Below are 26,154 nucleotides of genomic sequence, written 5' to 3'. Positions count from 1 at the left end.
TCTGGTGTAATAAAACAATGGTGACAGGCAGGATTCATTATGAATTATAAAAGTATAAAGCTGTTAAATGAATTGCCACAAAGAGTGGCACGGCATATATTTCCCCCAAAAACATCCACCTTATTTTTTGTATATTAGTCTTTAAAAGATTGTGGGCTATAGCCTACAGTACATGTTCTGTGTTGCAAACTCACACTAATATTCACCATAAATTTGAACAGGCCAAAGCCCACTTCTCCTTCTTTAACCGCCACCCGCGGGGCCAAGAACACAATTAACAATAAAGATCGTTTCTAATGAACCTTTTCATATGAAAGCGTTTCTATTCAGTCGCCGCAGGTGTACAACAATTGGAGGGGGGGGGGGGGGTGAAGCTCGCATCATGGAAGGAGTCTCACGTCTAGGTGTGAGAGAAGTGGAGATTATTCAAATGGGGGCCGAGCCGAAGAAGTGCGGATTGGAGGCTTGCCTCTTCGCGCACAGAGCGCACACGGCTATATCACGGCGTTAACAGGCTGCACTCAACGTCATTCCAACTCCACTCTTCCAACAGGCAGCATTTGCAGCCAGGGGCACCACAAGGGCGACTATATACAACTGGCTTCCAATCCATGGGCACACGCACACACCACACACACACATGCGTCAGTCCTTGACTCAAGGAACACGGACACGACCCCAGCAAGCAGCATATAGCGACGACCCAAATACTACCCCGCGTGTCCCTAGTCACGGTTTTGTGACATTTCTTCTGCGGGGAAGACGGTTTGTAAACTCGGTGGATCTTCCAGGATGCTCGGAGCAGTTAAAATGGAAGGACACGAACACACCGATTGGAGCAGCTACTACGGAGAGCCCGAGGTGGGTACCTTAAATATAGTTTATTTTTTTCCCCTTCTCCCCGCGTCCGCGTCTAAAGCCGATCCCATTTTATACAACTCAATATTAGCCCTGAGATAATATTAACTTTGTGATCAAATATTGACTTGAGGCGCCTCCAAATCCTCTCCCATCTCCACGCAGCGAGCGCACTATCCTAACAAAGTTGCTTGACATGTAAGTAGGGGGGTGGGGGGGGGGAGAACTTTTCACTCGGTGTATAATTTCATAAGTCTATATGTATCTTTACTAAATCGGATTTTTCCCCCCCTCCATTAAACAAACATTTGAGGTATTTGTTGATAGATTGATTCAATCATTCAAATATTTGGGTTGCCTCGGCTTCGTTCGTGCTTGCGCCGTGAACATGCAGTGTTCTGAGGCTTCAAGAACATTTTCATCGATTTTGTATATTTTCAGTCAATCATTGACATGGTTTCCCTATACATACATGTAGCTGTAATCATCTCTATAGGTTATATCCACCTCGTGTATTTGAGAGATCATAGCAATATAGCTATGAGCGCCAACAAAACCATGGATCATGTTCCCTCATGCAATTAGGCTTTATAAATATTTTAAATTGATATTCAGATATTGTTTTTAGCATAGAAATGATAATAATCAATTAAGGTTTGACACTTACAACTGCTATATTTATGTGTGATATTTCTGTTTTGTTGTTTTTTTTTAAACGGTGGTGTTTTCTGTGTTGTTTTTGCAGTGTTACACCTCAGTTGGCAACATGAACACCGGCCTGGGAATGAACACGATGAACACTTACATGAGCATGTCCGGCATGAGCACCACGGCCAACATGACGGCCAACTCCATGAACATGTCCTCCTACGCGGTCAACACGGGCATGAGCCCCTCCATGACCGGCATGTCGCCGGGCGCCGGCGTCGCCATGAACGGCATGGGCCACGCGGCGGGCATGACGGCCATGAGCGCCGCGCTGAGCCCCAGCATGAGCCCCATGACGGGCCAGCCGGCCTCCATGAACGCGCTGGGCTCCTACACCAACATGAACGCCATGAGCCCCATGTACGGACAGTCCAACATCAACCGCTCCCGGGACCCCAAGACCTACCGGCGGAGCTACACGCACGCCAAGCCGCCGTACTCGTACATCTCGCTCATCACCATGGCCATCCAGCAGTCGCCCAGCAAGATGCTGACGCTGGCGGAGATCTATCAGTGGATAATGGACCTGTTCCCCTTTTACCGGCAGAACCAGCAGCGCTGGCAGAACTCCATCCGCCACTCGCTGTCGTTCAACGACTGCTTCCTCAAGGTGCCGCGGTCGCCGGACAAGCCCGGCAAGGGCTCCTTCTGGACGCTGCACCCGGACTCGGGCAACATGTTCGAGAACGGCTGCTACCTGCGGCGGCAGAAGCGCTTCAAGTGCGACAAGATGATGATGAAGGCGTCGAAGGAGAACGGCGGCGGCGGCCGCAAGACGTCCGAGGGCGGCTCCAACAGCAGCTCGGAGAGCTGCAACGGCAACGAGTCCCCGGCGCACTCGAACCACTCCTCCAACGAGCACAAGAGAGCCTCCATGTCGGACATGAAGCAGCAGCAGCAGCAGCAACAGCAGCAGGGCCAGCATGGAGCGCTCAGCCCGGACCACGCGGCCCCCTCCCCGGCCTCCCAGGTGGTGTCTCAGCACCTAATGGCCCAGCACCACTCGGTGCTGTCCGGACACGACGTGGTGGCGCAGCACCTGAAGCCGGAGCACCACTACTCGTTCAACCACCCGTTCTCCATCAACAACCTCATGTCGTCGGAGCAGCAGCATCACAAAATGGACCTAAAGACTTACGAGCAGGTGATGCACTACTCGGGCTACGGTTCCCCGATGGCCGGCGCCCTGTCCATGCACGCGGGCTCCATGTCGGGCAAGGCGGGCCTCGACCCGTCGTCCCTCGCCGACACCACGTACTACCAAGGCGTCTACTCCCGGCCTATCATGAACTCCACATGAACTTAATTCTCCCCCTCGAATAAAGGACCTTTTCCAGTGATTTGTACATTTGTAAAAAAATATATATAGTTTGTGTATAATATGTATTTCGGATATTTTTTGACGTTTCTCACTGATTTTAGTTGTCGAATTTGTTAGAAGAAGAAGAAGCCTAATTGATGCTCCCCATTAGTACGACGGTGTCGCGCGACCAAGGAGTATACATTTAAAGGCTTTTTAAAATTAAGCTTAATTATTTTGAGAAGAAAAAGGAATGTTAATAATAATAATGTGACAAACTCTGTTCAGAAGGGCGGCTTCAGGATATTATGGACCCAAAGACAATATGACCATAACTCGCTGTAAAATATAGCATCTGCATCTGCTGTTAATAGCCTATAAATATGGATTCCTAAATGAATTTAAATGCCTCGGAGACCTCCTCAATCATTTGTGTAATTGCTATTTATGGCTTGTATGTGTATTCTTGTATAGTGACAAGAACAGAATCTATATTAAAGTGTTATTGTTTTCCTTTTTCTGAATATGATCGTTGATCTTGTTTTTTTGCCCACACATTATATTAATATTACAAGCATTATTATTATTATTAGTAGTAGTAGTATTATTAGTATAGTATAGGTAGTATAGGCTATAGGTTATTATTGCTGTGTTCATTTCAAAATGGTGATTGACCACTCAAAGGCTATCAATAATATCCATGAATGACGTTGAACTGACTATAGGAATATGATAAGATTTAACAATGTATAAAGTCCAGAAATAGCCCAATGGATACAGTGTCATTTAAGTTAATTAGCAGTAGTATTTCTCACACCTGCAGAGTGCATACAGGCTATATGCTGCGCAGTTGTAATAAACTATTTTGAAACATGTAATGTAAAATTATGTTAACTAAATAATAATAGGCCTACCCGAAATTGTAAAATTTAATATCATAATTTCTCACTGGGCCATGCAGTGATTTATTTCTAAACCATTGCATTAATGACTTATATATAAACAGAAAATTGTATAGGTCATTTTATTCAAACACCAAGCACAAAATATTTATATGCAACAAAAATGACGTAAACTACAAATATCTAAAAAGACAATATTGTCAAAGTCTGCCCATAAACGACCCCCCCCCCCCCCCCATCATAACAGACAGTAGGCCTATAGCTATTAGTTTATTCAATAAGAATCATTTGAATGACTGACTTAGATTCCCTGCAGGGAATAGTCAAACACAACAAGTCAGTCATTCAATTAAATGATTCAAATGATATATAGTGAAATACCACAACCAGCCTTTGGCATTTAACCATAATATAACCGCATGGAAAACCTATAAGGTCTGTCGGTCCATATGTCAGTCAGTGGATGGACGTCTGACAAGTTGACCCCCCCACCCTCATTGCTAATTGGAGCCATATTGTGACAAGAACATATATTTCGACCAGCGAAATATCGTGTGCATGCATGGAGTTTAAATTAAGTTTTCACACACCGCCCCCCCCCCTCCCCCCACAACACACACACCGTGCACAGCAAAACTAGATGGTTGAACAAGATATACGTTTCATTGACACATAAACAAAGTCTCCCGCGGCGCCGGAGAATAGTTCAGGGACAGGAGGAGGCTGATTTGGGGAACATGCACACAGTGAGGCTCTAAAAAACCTCTGTCTTCAGACTCTTCAACAACCTGGCCCCATTGTCTCTGCACCTCCTTGTAAAGCACTCGAACCCACCCCTCTCGTTGAGTCTCATTATCTCCACCATCAGATAAGATAATAAAGATAGTTATTAGTGGGTCTCTCTCTCTCTCTCTGTCTCCCAAATGAATCAGAAACCCGCATTCCAACCGCGCGCACATACAGAGCTCTCTCTCTCCTCTCCCCTCCTTCCCCGCTGCGCGCTTAAATCCAAGGGCGCATGCACGCAGAAAACGGAGCCGGGTCTGTTTGAGGCCCCCTGAACACGTACAGAGGCCTAAAACTAAAAGTGTGCGTTTATTTTCCCCAGTCCCCCTCTTTACAGATCGTCCTTTAAACACCCGTGATCTGCGAATAAACAAAGCCAGTAAACAATGGAGTCACATATAGGGAAGGGTACACAGTACACACACACACACACACACACACACACACACACACACACACACACACGCACACACACACACACACACACACACACCACAACCAAATTGGAGAAGTGTAAACTTTGAATAGGGACGTCACACCACCACACCGGCACGGCTCTGTAAATTTACTCAGACATTACATTTCGTTCTATTCATTTTTTTTAGACATATAATGCTAAGCTGATTTCTTCCCCCCCCCCCCCTTTTTTTATAGCACACTGATCGATATCTCTGTAAAATAATCATTTTTGTTTTAACTAGCGGGGCAGTGAAATCTTTGCTTTGTGCTAAAGTCAACAGTGGCAGAGTTTGAGCTCAAATAAATGCTGTGGTGGTGGTGTGTGTGTGTGTGTGGAGTGGAGCTATAGCCGGCTCTGTGCAGACGGCACAAGGACAGCTTCCCATCTACAACGATGAGCCAGACGCGGAAGGAAAGGCGGCTCGCAGCCAAACAACATGCATCGACCGTTTTAAAACAGGTATGGGTTTTTATTTTATTTTTAACTTTATTATCTTTAGTTCGGCGAAGGTTGTTCCAATGTAGGACTGCGTGGAACCATGGGTGCATCTTAATTCTCTTCTTCACGCTTGCATGATGAGGCCGTATTCAATTTAATATTGGACGACAAAAATCTGAGGTGATTTGCAGCAGGTTGTTGTGTGCATGCATGGTGGCTGGTTGTGTAGTATAGTGATGGCTGGTTGTGTGGAGCCCATGCTGGCCATGGTGATTGTTGCCTCTTTAGTTGGAGCGTCTTTCAATGGCGTCGTGACAGAAGCGCTTGATTGATATCGTTTGCTGCTGCATTGATGTCATGAAGGAGTGTGTGTGTGTGTGTGTGTGTGTGTGTGTGTGTGTGTGTGTGTGTGAACCTGATGCAAGGCGCAGAGAGAGATGAGAGGGGAGAAGAGAGACCCCCATTATGTTCGAACCTCATTTATGCCGCGTATATATATTTATAGGCTATATATGGACCACGGTGTTTGCCGAAAATATTTCACCTTCAAGGAAACAACGCGTCTCATCAGTTAGTTAAATTAATATTATTAGGCCACCGCGGCATCGTTAAATGAAGGATAAATTAAGCTCGAGTTAAATTATTATATAAGCCTTATACTCGGGTCTTTCGGCTATACACACGCAATTGTGCCAACTGAATATATTGTGCAGGGATTTCCTATTTGAGCTTTATATGAATAGACTTGTCATGACGCCAGGTGTTATTATAAGCTTGCCTCGCGGGTAACAACTAAAATTGCTTGGAACTCTTGACAAGACAGCATATTATGACTAAAGTATAGCGCTATATTAAATGTAACCTATTTTCTATTGTAATTGATAATATATATTTAATGACAGCAATAATAATAATAATAATAAAATGCATTTTCATCTCATTATTATAATACTACTATTATTATTATTATTATTAATTATTATTATATCATTATTAGGCCTATTATTATTTATTACAACAATACGAATAATAATAATAATAATACAGATAATAATAATCACATGGTATAACTAATTATTTTAGATGTCCCAATCTGTATAGGCCGATAAACCGTAAATGTTTTTGACAAATGTATTCACTCACAAATTAAAGATCCCATCATGGAAAAACACATAATATAGGCTATTTCTCATCCGGTCCTTTGATAACCACGCAGGTCAATCCAGTGAAATACAAATGTGTTTTATTTTTTTAATCTTTGCTATAGTTTAATAGTATACTATAGTCTAACTAACCTCAGCCAAAATGTGTTCAATACACAGAAATGCTGAGTGTTAATGTAACCCGTTTTGGGTCCGTATAACACTATTTTGTACAGTGAGTCTGCTATATATAGTTATTGCCTGCTTAGCTACAGTGGACATTTGGATGGCAAAATGTGTACCCTCAACACTCCAGCATGAACATACCTGTGGACAGACACACACACACACACACACACACACACACACACACACACACACACACACACACACACACACACACACACACACACACACACACACACACACACAGATCAGAGACATGATACCGCTGGCCGCACCCTTACAGACAAGCTCTTCTGTCGTCATAGCAACGGGATGGTCCAGCCTATGTTGATCCCTTTACTATACCTCATTTCAGCCACATTTCTTATAACTTATAAACATTTCTTTCCTGATTAAGGCCTCTATTTTTTATCACAGGGCATAAGACTCTGGGTCAAATGTGCACTTGAAAGTTAGTATTGAATTAGGCGGTGATAATATTCCCCAATACGCACACCAGTTTTCCTTTGTCTTATAGGCCTTATATCTATATTATATATCTATATATCTATTGGTAAAAGTATACTGTACATACAAATTAAGTCAGTTACTTATTCCACTTAAACCATATACTTAGTTGACCGGATCGTGAGCCCCACAGGGGTCTATGCTATAGGCCCCCTATACATTTCCTCTAAAAGAGCCCTATCTTGTGCCATCCCTTACCCCTAAACTTATTTGCCATTTCTTACTATTTTGAAAAACATTTACCGAAATTCCGGAAATTGCGAAATTGCGGAAAATTGAAAATTGCGGAAATTGAAAATTGCTGAAATTGGAAATTGCGGAAATTGCGGAAATTGTGCGCCTGTGTGTGTGTAGGTACGCTTCAATATAACCCATCCCGGCGTGGCAAAGCAGGAGGGGGGGGGGCCTCAGAAAAATATGTTGCCTAGGGCCTCAAAAGGCCTAGAACCGGCACTGCATTTAAGAATAGTTAAACTAGCCGATCGGCTATTTGAACTATTATAAAAAGGTTTTTCAATATAGTATTAATCGGCAAATAAGTTCAGGGATAAGGGGTAAAGGGGGTGGCACAAGATATATGCCACAGAAAAAAAGATATCTTCACAGAAAACAGCCGAACTTGCAGAGCCCATGTAGGCCGAAATAGATCTGCTATATTCTTGGCAGAATGTTCACCCAAAGAATAGTGACGCTATATGCCGTGTATGGGGTTCATGCGGTTAAATTGGGTTTACTTTGGCCTATTGTAACATCGTATATATAGGCCCATATGGGCATGCCTAATTAATATTAGCCCATGTATAATTTAAATATGATCTTAGTGGCTATATCCAGACCTCTGGGGGTCATGGGAGGCTTAACCCATTTAGGACTGAGACCAGATTCGACAAATGTCTTCAGAAAAACCTATATGTTTCTATATCACTGGTTCACAAAAATCCTCATGTCAAGGACCCCAAAAACTATAATTGGCCACCGACCCCCATCTGAAAATATTTTGTTCCAGGGACACAACCAGAACCAAAGATATGGGTTCAAACGTTTTCACGTTTTTGTTCAAAAAATAGCACAGAGTGCCACGCTACGAGCTTGTAGATCTGCCATTATTCAATAGCTAAAGTATAACATAATGCTTAAAACACCGAAAAGGGTTCCTCTATAATATAGCTCCCGTCCTGAATGGGTTAAATAACGTTGGACCTAATCTAAAGTAGTGTGTTTTAAAAGGCCTGCATGCATGCAGCCTTTTTTCTCTCCCGGGCCTATACATTCCCTGCAGTGAATGAGTGCGCATGCAGCCTATATATAAGACAGCAGTATAACAGTCGTGGTTGAACAGTCAGCGCTGCATGCCTGCCTGTGTGTGGAACACCCAAGTAGAACGGTCTCCCTGGTGACAGCGGGACGCCGGTCGAACAAGCTGTAATTCTGTTTTAGCCTATTGCAGGGGAGGGACCGACCACACTGGCCCGACTTAGCTCTTCTTTCACCATGAGATAGTCCTAATCCCATATCTTAGCGAGGGAAACTGCTATCCCACAGTATATTAAAAGGACAACAAAGTCAAAACTCAAAGCCACCCAGCATCACGGTTCCTCCGTCCTCGCTCGCTGCATGGCGAAGCGTTTGCTCGTCAGTCACTCGTCCGGTCTTTTTGTTGTTGTTGCAGGAGGGCTAATTAAGGATGCCATTCTTTGTCTTGTTTTCTTTCTCCACCTTTTTGATATAGTTTATGAATGAATCCTCCTATTAGTGAGCATTTGCGTTGTTTTTAAAAAGATGAGCAATAAAACACAAACATATACTGTATTTAAACAGAGCATGAACATTAAATGTATATTTGTGTATATATAGTCCCGTGCATAACTGAATATATATGAGGCCAAAACCTTCATGAATAATAGTCAAACAAATGTAATATTTATTTTCACTATGGGAAATCCATGAGGCGGTGTATAGTAGTCTAATTCATAGGCCTGGATTTTATTTCTTCAAAATTTAAAAAAACATAACCCATCGTTTTTTTTATTTTTTCATTTTTGTCAAATCATCAAAAATGACGAAAAACGGCGCGCTATAGTATGCCGTACGATATAGGCTATAGCCCATGGTCCAAAATGATGAGAAACGAGGATAACCTTTTTTTTCAAAATTTCAAAAAACATGGGCTATAACCCATCGTTTTTTTTATTTTTTCATTTTTGTCAAATCATCAAAAATGATGAAAAACGGCGCGCTACAGTATGCCGTACGATATAGGCTATAGCCCATGGTCCAAAATGATGAGAAACGAGGATAACCTTTTTTTTCAAAATTTCAAAAAACATGGGCTATAACCCATCGTTTTTTTCATTTTTTCATTTATGCTCAAAAATGATGAAAAACGGCGTGCCATAGTATGCCGTACAATATGGGCTATAGCCCACGGTCCAAAATTTCCTCAATTTCCGCAATTTTCAATTTCCGCAATTTCCGCAATTTCCACAATTTCCAATTTCCGCAATTTCCAATTTCCGCAATTTCCGCAATTTCCAATTTCCTCAATTTCCGCAATTTTCCGCAACACTCCGCAATTCCTCCGCAATACTCCGCAATTAAAAATAAAAAATAAAAAAACATGGGCTATAACCCATCGTTTTTTCGCAATCTTTTGAAAAAAACAATTTGCTAATGTTTCTCATCCTCCGCAACACAATTTTTCCGGTAAATACAACACATTGAGCAGGGTACTGCAGGGAGTTGAACCCCGTTCCGGTAAACCAGAAGACCAGTGCCTTAGCTTTTGTGTATTCAACTATTTGGGTAACGTGAGCTTTATCCTCTAGTAGAGAGGTTAATAGAGCTGCAGAAATGTTCACACATGTCTATCACAATAAACCAAATTAATTCATCTGACATTTCTGCAACCGATTGCTTTCTCCCCCACAACATATTCACAGCTTATGTATTGGAATGCATCAAGAATATACACTAATATGTAGGGCTTCATATGATGGCAAACGATATATGAAAATAATAAGCAAAACTATGCTTCATCACGCATATTAACAAAGTGTGTCAGTTCCGCTGTTAACGTTTGCCTGTATAATGTCGTCATTTTGGGCATCAAACCCAAAAGCCGTTTTGCAGAAGAACTTACCATTCTTAAACATATAACTCAAACAATTAATCAATATTTACAGAGTGACTTTTAAATAAATACGATGTCGGACTGTATAAATGATCATCACCAGATACGTTTGTTGATATAATGTAAATATTGGACAGCCGAAAAAGGTACACACTCAAAACACCCACAATAAATTCCCAGAGGGTCAATTTAGCTCCGATAGTGCACAAACAAACAGACGTGAAAGTGGTGAACGGTGTGAACTTTGAGGGACAGTGTGTGGACAGTGATGGAGACAAAGCCATGTTCTCCTGCTGATATCTTGTAGGAATCCCAATCTACCAGATAACGATCTGGGATGTTCAGACGTGTTGCAATCGCCTATCACCTCCTCTATATCCCTTTATATATACACACACACACACACACACACACACACACACACACACACACACACACACACACGTTTGTTTTACACTAAACAACGTGGCCCATCACACTTTCTGCACTGGTCAGCTCTTTCTTTTAATGACAAACGTGAGGAGAGAGACATCAAGGAAACAGCATTTACAATTACACGATAACCATTTGCAGGAATCATCGCCTATATCAAAGGCAACGGCGACGTCTATCGTTTATCTCGTCAGCATCTTAATTGGCGACGTTCCGTCACAATCAACGTAATTCACCGATAGCCGGAGCTGCAGTGCATGGGAATCTTTTGAATGCAGTTTAACCACTTAATCCATTTTGGCCGGGAACCCTTTTTGGTGTTTTTTGGTAGGTCTGCTATTTTTGAAAAATCGTGAAAATGTGCCTCAAATTTGGAATATATATATTTATATTATATATAACGTTTTTAACTAAAATTCTTTGTTTCTGGAGGGTCGCTGGAACAACATATTTTCAGATGGGGGTCGGAGGCCAATTACAGATAATCTTTCGGGGTCCTTGACATGAAATATGGAGTGATATATAAGGCCTAACTGTCAGGATTTTATAGAAGACATTCTTTTCAGGCCTAAATGGGTTAATGCCTATAAGTCAGTCGTTGACTGGGGTCCCCCCAGAGCTCTATACTTGGTCCGCTCTGTTCCTCTGTTTGCAGAAGATAGACAATGTTCATGTTCGCATTCACTGCAACATGTTGCGTTGCAATGCGTTGCACGGGCAGCCTCTATATAGGTTGGCCATTTTCCCTGAACGTTCACCCCCGGAAATAGTGACGCTGTATAGGGTTCATGTGGGCAAGCTGAGTGCAGGTCCTCTCCAGACATGCACATCATGGGGTCAACCTGGAGACCTGTCAGTGTGTGGGAAAGGAGCAGAGGTTTGTGTGTGTGTGTGTGTGTGTGTGTGTGTGTGTGTGTGTGTGTGTGCGTGCGTGTGCGTGTGTGTGTGTGTGTGTGTGTGTGTGTGTGAGTGTGTGTGTATGTGCGCACGTGCGTGTTCGTGTGTGATGGGAAGATGGACATGGTGAGAATGCAGCTACTGACTGTGATGTGTCCGCTCTCCTCTGACACGACCGTGCGACATTCCTGCCTCGAGATTTCCTCTAGTCCCGGTCCAGCAACCTGGGATGGACAGAGAGAGAGAGAGAGAGAGAGAGAGAGAGAGGTCCATCAACAATGCCCATTGATTACTGTTAGGTGGCAGCTGGTTGTCCTGAAGACACTCCATTCAGACCAGGACGATGTGTCTCTCAGTGACTCACGGCTTTTGCACATTGAACAGTGGCTGGATGGAAGGCTCAGGCTTTATCCGCGTAAAGCCTTACCGCAACGTGTATAGGCCTCTCTTCATGGCCTCCTCCTTCCTTCCTCACAACACCCGCCTTGAAAAGGTAGCCCCGTGTGCGGGTTCGACCGCGTCGTTCTTTTCGGAGTCATGTAACATCAGACAAAAAGTGAAATGAAATAAATGTCGTAGAATAAGAGAGCGGGGGGCAATCAATCAATCAGTCAAAAGGAGATGAAATGGAGACGACAGGCGGCCGCATTGTTTGTCGGGGAGTGTTGAAGTGAGGCTCTCATGCAGCCGTGTGCTGGAGGGGAAGATTAGCTCCTCCAGGAGATACATACACATACACGTACGAAAGCATCCAGGGGAGAAAAAAAACCCCATCGCAAGACAATGCGAGTGCAACCAGCCATGCAGCGAGATGCAATATTGGATCGAGATTAAAGATGCTGAGGAATATGAAGCGATTTATTGCTTGGGTTGACTAAAGTTGTGTGTGTGTGTGTGTGTGTGTGTGTGTGTGTGTGTGTGTGTGTGTGTGTGTGTCTGTGTGTGTGTGTGTGAGGGGATGGGGGTACAAATGTATTGTAGGCTGCACACACACACACACACACACACACACACACAAAATAATGCATGCAGACATATATGCATGCATACATACATGTGTGAATGCATGCAAACAAACAAACGCACACACACACACTCCACTACAGCGTCTTGCTGGTTATTCCAGAGCATTTCCCAGCGGGTCTCTCTCTCTCTCTCTCTCTCTCTCTGCTATAGTCTTTGAGATCAAGCCTTGTTGGCAAAGCCGCCATAAAACGATATGTCAGTCAGCTGTGGTAAAGACATTCCTGCTGGGCTGTGATTGATCCGACATGGCTTCCTTTATTCCCCCCGAGGCTTGACAAGGTTTTAGATTCAGTGGTTGGCCAAGTGCCGTTGGATATCTAGGGATTGTGTTTTGGAATAACACCACGCTATTTCTCCCCCCCCCCCTTCCCCCCGGTAAAGACATCCAGCGACACATGACCACGGCATACTGTAAACATCCTCCTCGCTTTCCCACCCCGGCTATCCTCCAGCTTCCAGGAAGTGAAGGCAAAGGGGGCCTGGGCCAGCCAATCGCGGCGAAGGACACCCAACTCATTAAAAGTTAATGAAACCTATAAACGTGGTGCGCCAGTGATTCATTTAAACCCCCCCCCCCCCCCCCCCCTCCCCCCCCCCCCCCCAATCCAATCTCCGCTCCCGGCAAAGGCAAACAAGCCCGAGTGCCCCCAATGTAGTCCTCCGGAATAACAAACGACGTAATATTTTGTCCTGCATATGTTCTTCCATACCCAGACATGTGCCCGAGTGATAGGCTATCTTATACAATGGGACTTGTCCAATTTGCCGAAACGCTTCTATAGGACCGGTGTTCTTGCAGAGGTGAATTCTTGTAATCTGCATTCCGAGTTGAATTTAATACCTCTACACAGCCACACGGCTTGTTGGGGGGGGGGGGACGGCCCGGCCGATAGATATGCCATTTCAACATTCATGAGAATCACTGACATTCAAATAATGTGCTCATTTTAATGCCGTATGAGTGGGAGCTATATAAGTCTGTGTGGAGGGGAGAGAAAAAAATCAACGGTATTTGTTCGTCTTCACGCTTGTATGGCGGTCCTGATCCAGACAGATAGACAGGGAGGGTGCAAATCTGAGGATAAGATATTCTCTCTCTCTTTCCCAACTAAGCTCATCTCTGGCTTTCCGTCTACACTACAGCATACCACCGCACCTCGACCTCTCACTATATACTCCAGAGCCAGGCCCCAAACATCAGCCATGTTTTGGACGACGTCTGTAACAGCATTTAGGCAGCCGACATGTCACGTTTTTTTTTTAACTTGCATGGCATCCCTGTTTTTTTGGGGCATGTTGTTGTATAGGTGAAAACTTTCAAACTGGTCAAAATAAAAAATAAAACAAATAATGGAAAAAGTTGATCCACAAGCTCACAGCAACGTGCCCACGCTGTGAGCTTACAGGTCATGACATTTTCTTTTTGGAAAAACTTTTTTTTTCTCCAAATTGTGTAGAATTGATGTTGTCCTTTTTGACAATATATATAAATATATAATGACCCCAAATCGGTAGTCTATAGGACCCTCCGAAATCGGTATGGGCATCGGACTCAAACATGTGGGCATTGGTCACTCTACTCTACTGTCTCTCTACTGTCTCTCTCTCTCTCTCTCTCCGTGTCCCTTTAACAGGACACATCACCCTCTCACCTATATAACAACATTGCTACACACAATTCGATAACAACCAATTGACAAAACCAGCAATATAAGCGCCAAGTGTGCAAAATGGATGTCTTAAGAGTGGAGAACAATATGCTCCCCGGTCTTTTAAGACCTCCATCTCAACATGTGTGCCCCCCCCCCCCATGGCCCACCGTGATGTGTGCATGTCGTCGTGTCCCCCCCCCCCCCGCCCCCCCTTGGGGAGATTCAAATTCAATTCCCCCTCCATGTATAGTGCCACTGTCATCCCGCTTAATGAATTCCCATACCCTGACGCGAATCAAATTAATCCCCCATTTAACCCATTCTGAACGGGAACCCATTTTGGTGTCGGCATCATGTTATGCTTTAGCTATTGAAAAATAGCAGATCTACAAGCTCATAGCGCGCCACCGAGTGGCGCGCTACGAGCGGCGCGCTACGAGCTTGTAGGTCTGCTATTTTTGAAAAATCGAAGAAAAAACGACATTTTTAGAATCTGATCTCAGGTCAGAATGGGTTCATCGGACCAGTGTGTGTCCAGTGGAAACCTCGTATGAAGCTGATCTCAGGTCAGAATGGGTTAATTCCATATGAACGGCTGTGTCGTTTTATCATTGGAGAGGCTGCCGACGCAAAGCCCGGGCGCCGTCGGTGGGGCTGTCGAGCAGATTACGTTCTATAATCCACTGAAACCTGGAGGGCGTCTGTGTCGTGTCTCTCTCGTAGCTTTTAACCACTGCAATCGTCATTTTAAACTTTAGCCGTTGAAAAAGAGCAGATCTACAAGCTCATATAGCGCAGCACCGAGTGCCGAGTTATACGAGCTTCTAGATCTGCTATTTTTTTGGGGAAAATCCTGAAAGTTTGTGCGCGAATCTTTGAATATAAATACTTTCACCGCGAACGGTTTTGACTCAAATCTTTGCTTCTGGGGGGGGGGGTCCCTGGAGCAACACATTTTAAGATGGAGGTCTGCGGCCAAACATCTATCATTCTGGGATGAAATAGTTTGAGAACCACTCGCATAAAAACGTACGTTTTTCAGAAAACTGTCATAGGAAGACATTCCTAGAATATCTGGCCTCAGCTCTCAATGGGTTAAAAAAACAGAGACGAGAGGGCCGTGTCTTCTCCGCCGTCGCAGAGTAGTCCCCTGACGCACACTATTTAACCCTCGCCTGCTTCACACTGACACAGGCGCGATGATTGTCATTTAATATCCTGTCAGATTAAGGAGTCAGCCGCCAGATGTATGGGTCCCGATTGGAGTGTCCCCTCCTTATCTCCGGAAGTTCAGCCTTGAACGACGAGATGTGATAAAAATCAAGACCCACTTGACTGATTCATGTGAATGGCGTGCGGTATACGTACATGTGTGTCGCTGGGGCTCCATTCGATCACAGTTAAATTAACCCCATTTTGACCCGAGATCAGATTCTAAAAAAGTCTTCCACATCCTGACGGTTTTCCTGAAAAAGCTATGTTTCCGTGTCAGTCGTTCTTCTTTGATTTTTCAAAAATAGCAGACCTACAAGCTCGTAGCGCGCCACTCGGTGGCGCGCTATGAGCTTGTAGATCTGCTATTTCTCAATAGCTAAAGCATAACATAATGCTAACACCAAAAGGGGTTACCGCCCCAAAAACGGAAACATCATTGTTGTGGTCATAATGCCAGAGACAGTTGCAGTTGTGTTATTGATGCAAATTACACGGCGGGTACCTCCGCGCGCACAAAAAACCCCCAAAAAACAGGTATTTATCACTTATCAGTATATTTTGTGATGGAGTGTTGAAAGACTAAAGATCAACTGAATCATGATAAACCCATTAATCCATTATAACGGGTTTCCACGGTATAAGGTAGTTTATGAATGAGACTATTTTGTCCTTCCTATAAACGCCCTTGGTCGTGCCGTATAGAGAAACGTCGCTGACGCTTTTTGAAATGCAAATATAACGGCCCCCCACTATACTCTTTGACAGATGCATTTGTGTAAAGAGGAGCAGAGCCCCAGGTGGTGACTCACGTTTCAGTCCCAGTGATGATAATGTGAGATGGTGCTGCAGCCAGCCAGCCGGTGCAGTACCACTATAGCATGATGCTGTTGGACGCTCCGGAAAAACAAACGCTCTGCCAAATAGCGCCGATATCGTCGCTGCCGGGCACAAAAACCACTCGTCTCCGTGTTTTAACGTTTTAAATATTCTCGTGACTATACTTGGGCAATACAGTGTCACACAACAGCATCGAAAGGAGCAGACCCACACAAGCTCCAAAAGGCGTCGCTTCTATTTGAGCTTGTGTAGATCTTTGCTACCTTTGCCGTTTTTGAATATGGACCCTGGAAAGTAACAGTTTTGGGACATATGAGGTTTCCCCCCGACAGAGACGATATGAACCTCCTGCTACTATACAATAACACCACAACAGCTAATGTTAATGCCCATAAATCTGATTTGTCAGTAAAAACAAACGAAAAAAGCGCCTATCATATGATGGGAAGGGAACACTGTTCATCGTCATTTGTACGTTGTTTAACATGACTCAGATCCACATCCATCTATTGATGTGAATCCACGAGGTTCAGTTTATTCAAAACATTTTGAAATGGACCGCTTTATATGACGGAGCAAACGGAAGGCTTCGGCGTTGTTGGCATGGAAACGCTGGTTTAGCAGGGCCATCTATATACACGACACGTGTGGCAGAGCCCAGTTATTGTCCGAGCGTAAAGTTATTATAGTTATTGGTTTTAGCAAAGCAGTGGCACCATGGGATGTATAGGAGGACGGCAGATGCTCTCAGAAGACTGTTTGGCACCTCGGACCACGGTTTGGACAACGTTTTGGAGCCGGTAAAAAAAAAAAACCTGATCCACCAAATGTCTGACCAGCTATAGGCTTTATTGGGGCATCTGCAATGCTGCTCCTTTCACTGCCAAGCTTGGCACTCACACACACACGTACGCACAGTCGCACACACACACACGCACACACACGCACGCACGCACGCACGCACGCACGCACGCACGCACGCACGCACGCACGCACGCAAACGTTTCCAGCGGGTTTGCTTTCAAATTCCACCAAATCGCCAACAGCCGCGAGGCTTATCTCTGTTTCGGACCGCGGCGATCATGTCACGACAACTAAAAGGAATAATTTGTGTTGCAAGAGAACTCATCATCCGTGTATATCCGGGACCGACTGTTTGGCGACTCGACGCCCGCCAGGGCAGCGACGGAGACGTTGGGGGGCCGGCATCATTTGCTAGGAAACATTTTTTTTTTTTAACCGAACATTTGGTGATAAAAATGAAAATGCCCGTCGTCGGCCACCGAGGCTTAAAGCAATTAATTCAGGATCCTGACATAAACTCTCCAATCCTTTGACAGCTTGGAGCTGAAATAAAAATGCTAGTTCTCCTGGGAACGGGGGGCGAGGGAGGAGATAGCCCGGCTCTTTTCTGGACTGTTTGCTCACTGGCCCTGAGAGCAATCTTCCCCTAGTCAGAATGAAATGCAAGGACACAAACAATGTCCCGGGGAGAGAATGGGGAGATGGGGGAATGAACAGTTTGGACTATTTGCTCAGCAGAAGGGCAGTCACAATGGCTGGCCCATGGCTTTCCCATGCATCAAGCCTCTTAGTCTGAGGCCTCTCTTTGTTGGCCCGGGTTGCATCTTCCCTGGGCCAGATAAGAGCCCAGCTGCCCCTATACTTTTAATACCCATTGAGCTTTCCCCCCCCCCCCCTCTTCTACTGTATGGTCATTTATCTGCCCGCATTTTGCCCCGCAGCCACCACGGTGCTGGCCTTAATTGAACGGGTTATCGTGGCATGTATCTCCGTTCACCTCAGCATGTGCGCTCGTTTAAGGGACGAAATCCGCTCTCTTTAGCATAAGCAGCGGGGGATTGTTGGCGGGGGAAGGGGGGGGGGGAGGAGGGGGGAGGAGGAGGAGGGAGTCACGTCTGACCTCTCTTCTTCTTTTTGGAGGAGGAAGCACAAGTCAAGCACGGGCTGTGATAGCGATAGCGCTCTTCACGTGCGTGCGCAAAGGATTCGCCTGCTTGTGATGCGCGGCGACTATAAGAGCCGCGTCAGCCCATATGCTGTAGAACCCGAGGACGACTATGACCAAAATGCTTCCAAATCCTAAACCTACGTTTTCGGAAGAATTTGACTTTCTTTATTCGACGAATTGTAAAACTTCCATGTTGCTATATACAGTACATAGCAACATCTAAAATGACACAAATACATTCCCATATTGAAGGGTGTATATGTATAACATGAAGGTACAGGCTTTCCAGGTCTAATTGGGTTAGAATTTGTTCTATTTGGTTCTATTTTTTACACTCGGTAGACTTAGATGATGGGCTCCCACAAGGCTATATACCTGGTACGCTCCTTTTTTCCCCTCCACCAAATCTCTTAGCTGGAAATAGCAGATGTACAAGCTCATAATGCAGTGTGTTGAGAGCTTGTACATCCCATCGGTGGCTGAATGTTTGCCACGGAATAGGGACACAATGTTTCACGTGGTTAAATTAATTTTACAGTTCGATAGAAAAGACTTGAGACTGGAGAGGGAGTTTAACAGATCTGTTCTTGTGATGACGTTGGTTTATAGGCTAACACCGGAAGTTAGATTCCACCGTGGGTTCCTATACTGCAGATTTAAAAAAGATAGCTAAATTAAGATAAGAATCTTTGTAGCAAACAAAGGTTTATGACTTTATGTTACTAGGTTACTTTAGTAAAATATATATATTTTTATATAAATATATTTAAAATCACGTAACAGTTGAGATATTAATGGGTGTAATTTAGACATGAAAAGACATGAAGTTCTATTGGCTTATGTTAAGCTATTTTCTGCATTTAAAAAAAATATATATATATATATAATATGAAAAGAGTACTGATAAGACATACGTTTGTATCCAACTACTCTTTACTGTGTAGCATCTGTGTAGTAAGAAATGTTATGTGCGTATGGTAGATTTGTAAAAAGGTTACATTTGTAAAAACTAAAACTAAAAAAGGAAAGGACAGAAGCCCTCCTTGATCTACAGGGGAAAACACGTTATACACTGCAGTGTCTGCGACGCTTGTAAGATGCTATATTTTCTAAATAATAAATAAATACATTTTGACGAATGACAAACAGGGTTATGTTGCAACATAGCGGACACATTTTATATTCGATCTTTTAATTGTGACGCTATCAAACACACAATTATCAGTCGATATTTCCCAAAAGGAAATGCATGTCATTTATTCATTATTATTATTATTTATAGTCTGAGGCAGCAGAAGCAGAGATAAAACATTATCATCCCTGTCGGGTGGAAACCTCATAATTATGTCCAAAACTGTTACACCTTTTAAGATTCCATTTTTTTTTAAGCAAAAGTATCTACAAGATCAAAGTGAGTCGCTTCGCGCCGGGTTTCAAGCCTGTGGATCTGCTACTTTAGATATACTATCGTGATGCTGTAGTTAGTATGATCAAGTAGGCAGTTAATAAAATAAATAAAAGAGAAACTATGAATACGAGAATTATTTTGAAAAATGTTGGAATTTGTTTCATTTTAATTGATGAACAGTTGGTGATTTTGTCCTTTAAACTTTTGAACTAATATTTATAGGCTTAATATGTATATTTTTAAATGTAGGAAACGAAGAAAATTGATCCACCGCGACCCAAACATGGGTGCCGAATCATGTCCCAGTGTTTAGGGAACAAGACTAGTGCTCCAATACTAGTGATGGCCAGGTCAGAGCAGAGCAGACTGACTGACTGACTGAAAGGCTCTTGAGGGAGGGACGACCTGCAGTCAGTCGTTCTATAAACTAATGACATCTCCCAGTTAGAAGAACATGAGCAAACAGAGGGAACGCGGATTCACCCTGCATGCCGTGCATGCATGCTTGCGTGGGACTGGCCGAAGCGTCCATATTGTTGGCCCTTTTGTGTTGGCCCTGCTGGGCTCTTCTGTGTTTGCATTTACATTGACTCACTTCTCTTAAGGCTGAATGGATGTGTATTGGGAAGTCAACTCGCCTGCTCGTAATGTTGTCGTTAGTTGTTGCTGTGGTCGCCGGTCGACGTCTGCGGTGGGCGGGAAGGAACTGGAAGTATATATTGAGCAGAGGCAAGCAGGTTCCCCATCTCTGTAAAGGTCTGCATGCCGGGGGGAAAGATAACAATAGTTAATGTATATCTGATGTACAATGACAGAGAGAGAGAGAGAGAGAGAGAGAGAGAGAGAGAGATAGAGAGACAGCGAAGGGAAGTCATAAGAACCAATACACAACGCATGAAGGAGCACGCGTTCATGCATGTGAACACACACACACACACACACCGGCACGTGCACACACACACACAGTCAGAAATACACATTATGCATGCATGCACGTATGCACATGAACAGACACAAAAATCCCCAGTGTTAATTTATCCAATTGTAACTCTGAACGTGTACAAAGTGTGACCAAATGAACCCTTATGGGTCCATTGGTTACCACGCACACACGCACACGCACACGCACACACACACACACACACACACACACGTAAAGGTTGCAGTGTCAGAGACCCCCTGCATGGGTGGTCAGACTGAGGAATCACTGTGATGATGTGAAGAAGAACTTTCGACAAGCGAATACTATTCCAGACAACAATATAAAAAAACATGTGCTTTTTCATTCACTAACATACAAGCATTATTTAACTTGTAAGCTCTTGGGTTAAACTAATTCAAATTGTTTAATGTGTGTAGTATAGCAGCTAGGAGGAGGTGGAGAAAAAAACAGATTCCAAGCGATGAGAGAGTCAATTACACAATGGTTTATTCTAATGACTAAGCTCTTAATCTGCCATATCGTATTTCAAAGCGAGGCGCTGTTGCTGACTAGCCGCGTTGTATAAGCCAGGCTCCAGGAAGCACGACTTTTCATACAGGAGAGAAAACTTTTCATATGAAAGCAATTCCGTGCTTATGCTATATATATATATATATATACGCTCGCGGAGGGGCATATATAATAGCCGCGTAATCGCCAGAAGAAAAGGTTGGGAGCTGCTGTGTGAACATCAGCATCATTAACGAGACAGAGAGTGCTTCTTTTCACGTATAGGCCTTCGGTGCTCCACTGGCATTTAGCCGGCATGTCAAGCCTCAGGTATGGCAAGATAAATAAGTGTCTTACGTCTTTTATTTTTTTTCTTCTTTTTTTTCTCTTGTGAGAGAGCTGCAGGCAGGGCTCCCTGTGGGGTGGTGCTCCCAGCTTCACGCTCCAGCAGTGCTGAAATAAAGCTCTGTTCGAGGCATTTCAACAGCGCTTAAAGTTGTCTATGGCCATGTAATTTATGAGTTGAGAGAGGCCTTGGGTTTTTAAGTTCACAACAACCTACAATCTCCCCCAGCATTCAAGGGTGGAGAAAAAGAGCCCGTGTGACTCACATAGGAAACTTACAACACTCCTTCAATTATTTGAAGCGGGTGTCAATCTCTGGGCGCCTGCGCCGCATTGTCCCCGCCAGGGTTCAGTCGCCAAATGTTGATGTTGCGCGACCTTAGAGTCATTGGGCGGTACACATATATATATGTGCTCTGTTGCATTGTGGGTGTTTTGTCACCTGTACAGCGGGGTCTGAAGCGAAGAGACCAATACGGACCAGAGCCGTCTCATTCAGGGACCTGTTGGTACGTCGACTCTGTGGGTGGTCATTACGTATGGACGGACAGACAGACAATTTGGCTGTTAGACAGACAGGTTGTCTGTCTGACAGACAGACAGGTTGTCTGTCTGTCAGACAGACAGACAGACAGACAGACAGACAGACAGACAGACAGACAGGACTGCCATTGGTTGCTGTTTTAGCAAACCACTGCATTGAGGAGAAACAAATATCAAACTGTGAATAATAAGAGAAAGATCTCCGTCCCTTGACATTAAGAAGACAGGAAACAGGAAAACAGGCTCATTTCAATACAGGATCAATAATCAATTATTGTTAAAGAATGATATATATATATATATATATATATATTTTTCATTGCTGTGAGAACAAATATTTTCTCAGTCATTTTGAACTAACGTGTACCAATGCCCAAATTTCAATAATGATTATATTTCTAAAATGTCACTGAAAATGCATTTAAAAAAATATAGCTAAAAATTAAAGTGTATTGCTAAAAACTATGGCGATTCATTTTATGGAGTTACAAAGTAAAATGTTAGGACTGCATCAAAAAGAGGTTTTTTGATATAGAGAAAATAAAAGAGTAAAAATACAATTTCTTGCCAACAGTTCAAACAATGATATATCATGTGTCTGGTTTGTGTAATATTGTCTATCTGTATCACTTTGTGATAATACTGTTTTATTGTAGCTTGTGTTTGTGAAATAATAAAACCCTCTGCTATCAGTGAAAATGTATTTGAATTAATGACCAAACTAACTGTCATTCCATTTATATTAGGCTATGTAAACAAAATAGACAATCTTTAAATATTCTTCTTCAATATGAGAACACAATGATATGCTTCATACTTTATCAATAATGCATTATTCTGTGAGTCGAATGAAAAAGATTCATCAGACTTAAAATTCAACAACATACCAACAATTGGTAAATGCCTTAGAAAGTGAAATAACATTTTGTTGGGTTAATATTATTGACTTGGTTTGCTGGAGACTTTGCCATTTCCTAGTTGTCCTGAAAATAAATCATAATAATTAAAGTATTTGTTTTGATTCATTAGTAATTAATGAAAGAAATAGTCGTGTTTAACGATCAAATCTGTAAATCGATTGATTTGTTCGTGCAATACCTCATTTACAATTAGATTTCAAACAAAATGCCATAAAATAAAATACCTGAACGATGCTCATGAACAAATTATTATTGCATGACAGTTTGAATCCATAAACAAATGGATGACATGCCAACTCTTATCAGAACCAATTTACAATAGGATGCACCATGCAAATGTTAATGTATCCATGAACTGTAACCCCGAGCTTGTGCACATGTAACCAAATGGACATTTGGTTACAGGCTCAGAGTCAAATCAACACTTATGTATATATCGTCAGTTCTGTCACAATTCAATTCAATTCAAAGGAGATTTACTGGCATGAGAAAATATATGTTTACATTGCCAAAGCAAGTGTCAAAATACAATAAAAACTGTTGAAAATGGGGAAGTATATATATACAGTTTGGAGGGGGTACAGCATTTTGTAAACAGAGCCATGTCACATTGCATTGTTATATAGCCTACATGTTATACATGGTATAAAGCTTTTTTTGAAACAGCATTTGCTTTGCAGTCACTTTGGGACAAAAAAGCATATTTTCTCAAGACAATTAAAACGGCGTCACATGAAGGACACCGTATTGGGGACTGCGGGGGGTCGTAGAATCTCCCGCACAGATCCTCCTAAAAAATAACGGTCGTATAAAAAACCTAAAAGCCAGAACAACAGAGAAGGTCTCCTTCATGGCTTCAGCGTTCAGTTCACCTTCTATACCTCTCTCTGCCAGCGAGCGAGCGAGCGTCAACACCCTGCAAAACACCTTTGACACACAGGCTTGAGTGTGTGACGGGACGGCACGGCGTGGAGTTAACTAAACATTCCTGGGTGTTCCCCATATAGCAGCCAGCACATGTATGTACCACTCACACACCAACACTATACACAGCACCCAGCGCTGACCCGGCAAATAACACCCCCTCACTAAACGGAAAAGAGAGAAATGTACAAATGCTTTTTGTTGTTTGTTTTTTTGTTTGTTTTTTAGTTTTTCTGCGAGCTCTATCTTTTTGATATTTCCATCAGGGAAAGGGAAGAAGGAGAAAGGGGGATCTATCTATCTAATTTATCATATAAACATTATACACATGTATTGGTGGTGGCTATATTTGACTATTTCTTCAAGTCCACACATATATATATATATATATATATATATATATATATATATATATATATATACGGCATGTGTTAGCGCGGTGTGTTTTGAGATGCGGTAGGTTCGACAGGGACGCTCCACAAGGATTTGGGATTTGGGGGAATATAATTCCAGCCCGGCTGCTTATCGCCACTCCCAGACTATTTGAGCGTTTTGGAGATGCGGAATCCCTGAGGGCAGATCGAAGGCGTCCTGTCCTGGGAGAACCACACATCAAATAAACACACACAAAACAATGTCTGTCTGTCTGTCTGTCTATCCAGTCGTAGACGAAGTACTCAAATATATGTTGAGTAAAAGTATATCAATACTGCAATGTAGAAATACTCCGTTCCCAGTAGAAGTCATGTATTCAAAGTGTAAATGAATAGGCACCAAAATATACTTATACCAAGTACCAAAAGTAACAGTAAAGTACTCATTATGCAGAATGTCACGTGGGTTCAAAATGTATGAATATCTTTTGAACAAAAAAAGACAAGATCTATAAGCTTGCAAAGCGACGCGGCGTTGTGTGAGGTCGTATACTTCGGCAAGTTTCAAATAGCTGATGTTAATGTTTTGTAATAAGAATCCAAATCTACAAAGTAACTAAAAAAAAGTAAAAAAAAAAAAAAAAAAAAAAGCACATTTGTTACCAAAGTAGAAAAAAAAACCTCCAGTAAAGTAAAAACAAAAACAAAATCTTCAGTAGGCTACAGTACTTGAGTGAATGTATAGTTAGTTACTCTCCACACTGTGTCTGTCACACAGGGGCCATGCACCCGAGTCCAGACCCGCCAATTAGGAGTCCATCTCCGCCCCCGCCTTCCAACACCAGGAGGACCGAGGGGGAGGAAGAGGAGGAGGAGGGGGAAGAGGAGGAGGGGGAGGAAAAGGAGGAGGGGGAGGAAGAGGAGGAGGAGGAAGAGGAGCAGGAGGAAACCCCGTGTGGATGAAGGATCACTAATAGGGCAGTGGTTCTCAAAACCATTTTCAAGTCAAGGACGCCATGGCCTAAACCAGTGGTTCTCAAAGTGGGGTCCGGGGACCCCCAGGGCCAGGGGTCCTTGAGGGAGCTCCACGGGGGTCCCCAGCTAAATGAGATAGTTTGGAACCAAATCGACGTATTTGGCCACGGACGAAACCTCGGGATGCACACGCAGATCCGACACACCAAAGGTCCGACATGCGGAAATCACCCGTCGCTCCCGACAATGCGTTGGTCCGACATGCGTTTGCGCCATGCTTGCGTTTAAGGGTAGATTAGGGCAGTGGTTCCAAAAGTGGGACCCCTAGGGGCCCTTAAGGGAGTTCCATTTGTACACTCTCAGAGTTAAATTAACATTGAATTTACAATATAAATTGGGGTGTCAGAGAGAGATAGAAATGCCATTAAATGGGGGTCCGTAGACTAATGCATGTCAAACTGGGGGTTCTTGACATTAAACAGGTTGAGAATCACTGCTAGAGCCGTCAAGTTATTCTATTATGGGGTCCCCGCATGGCATACCTTTTCACATGTTGGTCGGTGAGCTAATAAATGTCAATTTGGGGGTCCCTTTGGGTAGGGTGTCGGTCTAATGACAGCCGGACCAATAGCATGTCGGAACTAAAGCCTGTACCCTGAAACCTCGGCAGTGAAGAATGGTGTCGTTTCAAATTCATCTCACGGTTTTTTCGAAATGTTTCGAACCTATATAGCACGTTGCATCGCCACTTGTTGTGAGCTCGGTGGTCGGCTATTTTCCAGTAG

At 43.4% G+C, this 26,154-nt stretch overlaps 1 protein-coding gene across 1 annotated transcript; it reads left to right on the top strand.

Annotated features, from left to right (window-relative positions):
* The first annotated feature begins 547 nt into the window (after positions 1-547).
* On the top strand, positions 548-3,289 carry foxa2 (forkhead box A2). Its single transcript, XM_080783174.1, has 2 exons — positions 548-861; positions 1,604-3,289. The coding sequence occupies exons 1-2, from the start codon at positions 793-795 to the stop codon at positions 2,864-2,866; spliced, it is 1,332 nt and encodes a 443-aa protein (XP_080639300.1). The 5' UTR covers positions 548-792; the 3' UTR covers positions 2,867-3,289.
* The last annotated feature ends 22,865 nt before the right edge of the window (positions 3,290-26,154 follow it).

The sequence above is a fragment of the Protomyctophum bolini genome (genome assembly GCF_963924005.1).
Source record: "Protomyctophum bolini genome assembly, chromosome: 15".
NCBI lineage: Eukaryota > Metazoa > Chordata > Actinopteri > Myctophiformes > Myctophidae > Protomyctophum > Protomyctophum bolini.
This window is presented reverse-complemented; position numbering and strand designations above follow the sequence as displayed.

Bases quoted from the DNA above. Each gene is read 5' to 3' on its own strand.
- foxa2 (XM_080783174.1), top strand. From the start codon at position 793: ATGCTCGGAGCAGTTAAAATGGAAGGACACGAACACACCGATTGGAGC. The intron at 862-1,603 runs GTGGGTACCTTA...TTGTTTTTGCAG, and splicing joins GCTACTACGGAGAGCCCGAG to TGTTACACCTCAGTTGGCAA.